This window comes from Cryptomeria japonica, chromosome 3 (assembly GCF_030272615.1).
Source record: "Cryptomeria japonica chromosome 3, Sugi_1.0, whole genome shotgun sequence".
Lineage (NCBI taxonomy): Eukaryota > Viridiplantae > Streptophyta > Pinopsida > Cupressales > Cupressaceae > Cryptomeria > Cryptomeria japonica.
Genome location: NC_081407.1, coordinates 511,476,522 through 511,484,310, shown reverse-complemented (window position 1 = coordinate 511,484,310; position 7,789 = coordinate 511,476,522). Strand labels below are relative to the sequence as shown.

The window sequence follows — 7,789 nt, the reverse complement described above, 5'->3', positions numbered from 1 at the left end:
TAATAAGTCCGGAAAAGTCTTCAGATTCATTTGCATGTCACACCATCACGAATATCTTTGAAAACCCAGGAAAACCCAGAGAAATGAGCTGAACTCGCCCCCACTTACTAAAAATAGTAAGTTTACCAAACTCCACTGATTGCTACGCATGTACCATCGTTGCAAAACTTTCAGAAAACTAGGAGGAATCCAAAATCAAAACTGTGAAAATCCAACATGTAGGCCACCAAACTTCCATAGAATCCTCCTAGAAAATAGGAAACCCTAATTTCTGCTCCCTACTAGCCTACTGGTCTTCAGAATAGGCTAACGGCCAACTGAATTGATTACTGCTGAGAAGAGGACATTACAGTCCACCCTCCCTAAGATTGCTTGTCCTCAAGCAACTGCAAGTCTAATGCTGCAAAATCTCCTCATTCTTCCAAGTAGCATCTTCCATAGGCAAATTCTTCCACTTCACCAGATACTCCTTGATTGTCCTTCTCCTCAAGGAGCGTTCTCTGAAATCAATGATCTCCTCTAGAATCAACACCAATTGTCTTTCCTCATCCAATGGAGATAAATCATAAGAGACCAAAACATTCTGGCCAAGTGCCTTCTTGAGGCGAGACACGTGGAAGACAATGTGAACCTTGCTACTTGCCGGAAGCTTGAAGTCATAAGCCACTGCACCAACTTGCCTGATGACTCTGAATGGCCCATAGAAACGTGGCTTGAGCTTCTCCGCTCCACTCTTCTTGAGAGTAGATTGTCTGAAAGGCTGAAGCCTAAGATAGACCATGTCTCCAACCTTGAATGTGCACTCTATACGCTGCTGATTAGCGTACAACTTCTGCTGTTTCTGTGCAATCTGGAGGTTGTTCTTCAAAGCCTTCAAAATATCTTGACATTGCTGCACCATATCCTTTGCTTGAGGGGCTTTGCTATCACCAAACACCGAATTAGCAAAGCTAGGGGCCTCGTATCCATAGAGTTCCATGATAGGAGACATTTTGATGGACATGTGGTAGGAAGAATTGTAGCAGTACTCCCCTAAATATAGCCATCTCACCCAAGCTTTCTGCTGCTGTTCGGAGACATAATTTCTGAGATAGCCTTCCAATCACTTGTTTACAATCCCCGTTTACTCATCAGTCTGTGGGTGATAGCTAGTGCTTGGAGTGAGCACTGTACCATACAATCTGAAAATCTCTTGCCAAAAAGTACTTAGGAACTTGCTGTCTCTATCACTCACAATGTTCTTTGGCAGCCCATGCAGTCTAAACATCTCATGAAAGAACACATTAATAACTTGAGCTGCTGTAAATGAACTAGTAATGGCATAAAAATAAGTAAACTTGGTCAATCTATCCACCACAACATAGATACAATCCTTGTCATGAGCTCTTGGCAACCCTGTGATGAAGTCCATCAAAATACTATCCCACTTTTGATTGGGAATAGGCAGAGGTTGTAGCAAACTAGCTGGAAGAGTATGCTCATTTTTTGTTCATCTGACAAGCATGACACTCCTTAATGTAGCTCAACACATCATTTTTCAACCTATTCCAAGAGAACCTCTCACAAATCTGCCTATAGGTCTTGAAATATCCTTGATGACCAGCAAGAGGAATGTCATGGAAAGACTGCAAAACCTTCTTCTTGAGCTTAGATTCAGTTAGATTCAGGCAAAAAAAAGATCCTTCCTTTGTAGTGGATCAACCCATCAACTACCTTGTACCTTTCATCTTGAAAAGTACCATCAATAATGATTTTTACAAACTGATTTTTGGCATAATCATCAAGCAACAAGTCCTTCCAATCAGCAGTAAGCTCACACAAAGACCTCAAGTGGGGCCTTCTTAAAAGTGCATCTGCCACAATGTTGTTCTTGCCCTTGACATACTCAATGTCAAAATCGTAAGCTTGTAGCTTACTCACCCACTTCTACTGTCTTTCATTGAAATCCTTTTGGTGCATGAAGTGTTTGAGGCTATTGTGATCTGTTTTGACAACAAATTTGCTCCCCACCAAGTATTGTCTTAACTTGGCCAATGCATGCATGATTGCAAGCATTTCCTTGTCATAGATAGAGTAAGTGTTCTCAACTCCTCTTAGTTTTTTGCTCTCAAACACAATCAGATGCTTCTCTTGCATCAAAACAACACTAATACCTTCTCCAGATGCGTCACATTGCAGCTCAAAAGGGCTTGGAGAAATCAAGTATAGCCAAAATAGGGCACGGGCTCATAATCTCCTTGAACTTGTCAAGCACACCTTGTGCCTTTTCTGACCAAACAAAAGCTCCCTTTTTAGTGAGATCTGTAAGGGGAGCAACAATATGAGAGTAGCCCCTCACAAATCTCCTGCAGGAGCCACAAAGATCCAAGAACCCTTTCAGATGTGTCAAGTTCTCAGGTGGAGGCCAATCAACTATTGCCTTGATCTTTTCAAGATCAACCTTTATTCCTTCCGCACTGATGATATGACCAAGGTAGAGAAGCTCCTTCATTCCAAACTCGCACTTGGACTCTTTGTGGCAAACAATGATTCATAATCCAGAATGCTGAGCACTTCATCCAAGTGCGTCAGGTGCTCCTTCCAAGATTTGCTGAAGATGAGGATATCATCAAAGAAGATAAGCACAAACTTTCTCAACTACTTTTGAAAGATCTTGTTCATGCAGGATTGGAAGGTAGCAGGAGCATTAGTCAACCCAAAGGGCATGACTAGGAACTCAAAATGCCCAAAGTGGCATTTCAAAGTAGTCTTCTCAATTTCTGACTCCCTCATTCGAATCTGATGGTAGCCTGATCTGAGATCAATCTTAGAGAAGAAAACAACTCCATGCAGCTCATCAATGAGCTCATCGATCCTTGGTATGAGGTATTGATTCTTGATTGTTTTCTGATTAAGAGTTCGGTAATCCATGCACATGTGCATGGTCCCATCCTTCTTCACTAAAACCACTACGGAAGCAAAGCGGCTCTTACTTGGCCGGATGTATCCTATATCCAAGAGTTCTTTAATAGCTTTTTCTATCTCATCCTTCTGCTTCTTGGGATACCAATATGGAGTGGTGATGACTGACTTATCTCCTTCTTCCAATTCATTAATGTGCTCCGTCCCTCTTGGTTTTCAATTGTTGAATATCTGGAGGGTAATGCCTCTTTTCTACTATAGGATCGGATGGCATGATCACGCATTCCGCTGCCCATTCCACTTGATCATGACGGATCAGCCTCTCCATCCTCTTCAATGACACAATACGAGGGCCTCCATTAGACATCCCTCTCAACACTACTTTCTTCCCTTCGGCCATAAACTTTAGCTCCATTGTTTGCAGATTGAGAGTGATCTCACCAAGAGATCGCAGCCATTGTATGCCAAGAACTGGATCATCAGTACCTCCAATGCTAACAACATAGAAGTCATCCTTTACTTTATAATTTCCTAACCTTAAAGACATATTGGAAACCATCCAGTTGCAAGAGATAGTAGAACCATTTGCTACCATTATTTTGAATCCATCAACTACTTCAGTTATAAGGCCTCTCTTTGCAACAATTCTTTCATCTATGAAATTATGAGTTGCTCCCATGTCAATAAGGGCAATGGCTCGGTGCTCTCCAAACACTCCCCTAACTTTGAATGATTCATTTTTATGGAGACTGGAAAGTTGAGCAACTACACTCCCACCTTCTTGGTCATCTTCAACCTCTTCGTACTCACTTTCCCCCATATCAGTCTGTTGTTCTGAATTTTCAGATTCTGATCCATCAGCAGAATAGGCTTCCATGCAATGCGCATTCCTCTTTCCATAGCACTTATGACCTGGGGTCCAAGGTTCGTTGCAAGAGTAACACAAATTCTTCCTTCGGAGCTCTTTTCGAAGCTCATCATCCATCCTAGAAGGAAACTTCTTGGTCTGATTTCAGAATTTCTTCTTGTCCTTTCGATAAGGGAAAGGCTTGGACTGAAATTTTGACTTAGGGGCAGCCAACTCCATGCTTCTTGATTTTTAATGGCTTCATTCAGAGTTGGTGGATCAAACGCCTTCACCCAACCCCTCAACGGTTCTTGCAATCCTTTAGTAAAAAGAACTACATGCCTCCAATGATCCTTGTTGTTTCAGCTGTGCAAGCTCATGGAACTTCACCTTAGGGTCCTTAGTGTCAAACCTTTCGATGAGCTTGTTGGTGAACTCATTGTAAGTGACAATAAGACCATGGCCAAGAGTGAGCATACCATGATACCACCACTCATGAGCAGCCCCATCCAAATGCAAAGTAGCAAACTTGATAGCATCTTCCTCCGGCATTGGTCTCAAGGACAAATAATTGTCCAACTTCTGAACCCACAATTTAGTAGAACACTTATCACTCCTGTCAAAGTTGGCTAGAGTCACCTTCCCAAGGGCTTGTTGATAGTCTCTTGGAGAATAGAAGCAGTTATCATATCTTCTACCTCTCTTCTTCTTTTGGTTCATGAATTGGTCCAAGGTGAGGATATCTCAGATCTCAGTAGGAAGAGAAGCATACTCCATGTAACTATTCCTCACTTCATCGGCTGTGGGTATTTATATTTCAGCTTGTGGTGCTTCCTTGGGCAGGAAAATAGGTTGCAAATGTTTAGTGACTGACCCTCCAGGTGCTCCTCCATTGTTACTCCCATGATTGCTTCCATTTCCTCCATGGTTGTTTCCATTTCCTCCAGGAGTGTTGGAAGTGCTAGCTTCATGTCCATTAGTGGATTGATTAGGAGTCCACCAATATTTGGATTAATTTTGGCTAGCGATTGGGACATCATGTCCATCATGGTGTCAAACTTTCTCTCCACTCTTGCTTCAGGAGTCTCATTCTGTTCTTCCGTTCTTTCTGCCATAGTGTCAACTGTTGTCTCTCTGTTTCTCAGAACCTCTAAAAATGTCTCTTCAACTGGGACGGGTGGAATCTGATACTGCTATCCCTTTTGCTCCCTGTTGTAGTAATTGACTTCTCTATAGCCCATGGAGATCTCTAATCAATTGAACACACAGGCTGGTAGGAAAACCAACTCTGATACCACTAAAATGTCCCCCTTACTCTTTTTCAATTTTAAACATCACAAAGCACCCATTAAGGTTAGGAAAGAGAAATACAATTCTGCTAAAAGGTAACCCTTCCACTTTCTGATCATCAAAAATCCAGTGTGAGTGAGGTGAGAGCATACAGTGAATAGGGGATCATTAGCTCCAAAGATAAACTAAAAGTACAATGCTAGGCGGCAAGCCAGCCCCTTCCACTTGTTCATATTGCAAGAACAACTTAAATGTAAAATCACTTTGCCACTTTTTAGCGGTAGGACAGTTATTGAATTACTGAAAGTAAGATCACTCAACCACTTATTTAGCGGGAGGACTGAGAAACCAATTCAAAGTAATAGATAGGCGGCTGTAATATCCCAGTTATTTTTTTTTTGATTTTTAAGGCCAACAATAAACATCAACAAGAAGTTAACCCGTTAAGGTTAGAAATCATAAACTGAAACATGTTGGGAAAGTAACCCTTCCACTTTCTGATCACCAAGCGCCGAATGTGGGAAGGTGAGAGCATACGGTGTTGAGGGGATCATTAGCTTAAGAAACTGAAACACAATGCAATGCTTGGGTTGCAAGCCAGCCCCTTCCGCTTATCCAGCGGGAGAACAAGGAAACTTGGCGGTGAACCAACCAATTAAGATACACAAAAATAAGAATCACTCAACCACAATATTTCAGTGGAAGGACTGCAATTACATAACAACCTCAACTCGACCGCTTATGCAGCGGGAGGACCATTACACATAGCTATCACTCGACCACTTATGCAGTGGGAGGACTGAAATTACAATTTTGCTTGATAGTAGGCAGCAAGCCAGCCTCTTCCACTTTTTCAGCGGGATGAGAATTACAAAGCAGAACTACTTAACCTTACAAAAATAGAGATAATAGAAAGAGAGTAATGCAGATTATCCCAATAAGAACATGAATTTTTGCTAAAACCAATCTGCAGGCTGGAATTACAAACCAGTAGCCTATGAAAACTCAAAAAAACTCATAACTCCCTTAATATTCATCCAAATCACTCCAAACCAGTCCCAAACTGTTAGAAATTAGGATCTAAGGATACTAATCATTATAAACAAGATTATAAAGTAAATGAAATATGAAACATACATGCAAAATGTACACATTACACAAGATATACATGGGGAAAACCCTTTCGGCTAAAAAACCCCATAAAGCATCATTTAATTAAAACACTTACAAATATAGTCTATAATAAAATAGACATGAACCTGGGGACACTCCTCCAATACTTGCACATGGCCAATAATACCTCATATGCAGAGTGATACAACTCACCATAAAGCTCCAAATTCACACACCTCTCAAATGAGAGAGAACCTCCTTAAATATAGGAGAAAGGGTGACTTCACTGGTCACACCTTTTCAATAACCCCCACTCATAAATAATTAATAATCTAATAGTTATTAGATTATAATTATTTCAAATGGGATATGCTTATAAAGCATATAATATATAAGGTTTTATAACCTTATATTAGAACATTATATATAAATGTTATAAGGATGTGATCCCTAATAACATTATGTTCTAACACTCCCCCTTAATGTTAATAGGGGATCACATGTCAATTTCCATAGAAGAAAAAATGAAGCACCCCAGTAACGTAGGTCTTCTTTGACAGTGATAAACAGGGACACAAATATATGCCAACATGAAGATCATGCATTCCGGACTACATGAAAGTCATCTTGTCATAATTTATAATCCCAGTGTTTTAAAAATGATGCTGTGAGGTCTTAAAAATTATATTGGAGCCGCGGTCTCCTCAAATTAGCCTCTCCCCAGGTTCATTACATAGTGCCCGTAGGTCTTAATACAATGCTTTTACAAGTGGAAGATTTACAAGGAGAAGAATTTACAATATGCCCGTAGGACTTAAAAAAAATCTGCCCGTAGGTCTTACGATAATGTGCCCGTAGGACTTAAAAATAAAAGGATTTAGCCACTAGGTGGTGTCATTGACATGCACACTCCCCCTCAATGGCATCACCTAAGTCCAAGCATTATTTGAATTTGGAGCATATAATGCCTAAAGGTATTATGCCTATTAGGTCTTAAATCTAGGATTTAGCCACTAGGTGGTGTCATGTACACTCCCCCTTAATGGCATCACCTCAAAGCCAATCACTGCATAGAGGATTTCAAAGTGATGGCTAAAATTATAATATATAGTATGTGCCCATGATCTTCAAAGTGTCTTTATTATAGAATGATTTCACTTGAGTGAGGTGCTCATGATCTTCAAGGTGCCTTTATTATAGAATGCTTTCACTTGAGTGAGGTGCCCATGATCTTCAATGTTCATTTTGATCTTTAGAAATGATATTCTCTAGAAAGAGTAAAGTAACTTCAAGTAATATGGTACTTTCATATGTATCCAAATGGAATTCTTCAATAAATCTTCAAGGCCATATTGATTCTTCAAGAGCTACATTCATATTTTGTCCATTTGATTCAAAGACACATAGAAGATAGTCTTCTTATTAAAGTATTGCACCATCCATGTAATAGCACTTGCACCATATGTTTTGAAGGCATAACCTCGCCATAGAAGAAACAATATAGTTAGTAACTTAGTAATCAACTTCATTTTTGGTGCAAAGAAAGAACATAATATTATTTTTTTTGTCATTTGCCAAAGATCATATAATATTCCTTATAAATATAAAATACAGTCCAATGATTGGTAGAAAGGAGAT

At 40.0% G+C, this 7,789-nt stretch overlaps 1 protein-coding gene across 1 annotated transcript; it reads right to left on the bottom strand.

The window, feature by feature from the left end:
* Positions 1-394: 394 nt before the first annotated feature.
* Positions 395-979, bottom strand: LOC131874252 (uncharacterized). The gene has a single exon (XM_059217536.1). It carries the CDS (start codon positions 977-979, stop codon positions 395-397), a length of 585 nt encoding a protein of 194 aa, XP_059073519.1.
* Between the last annotated feature and the right edge of the window lie 6,810 nt (positions 980-7,789).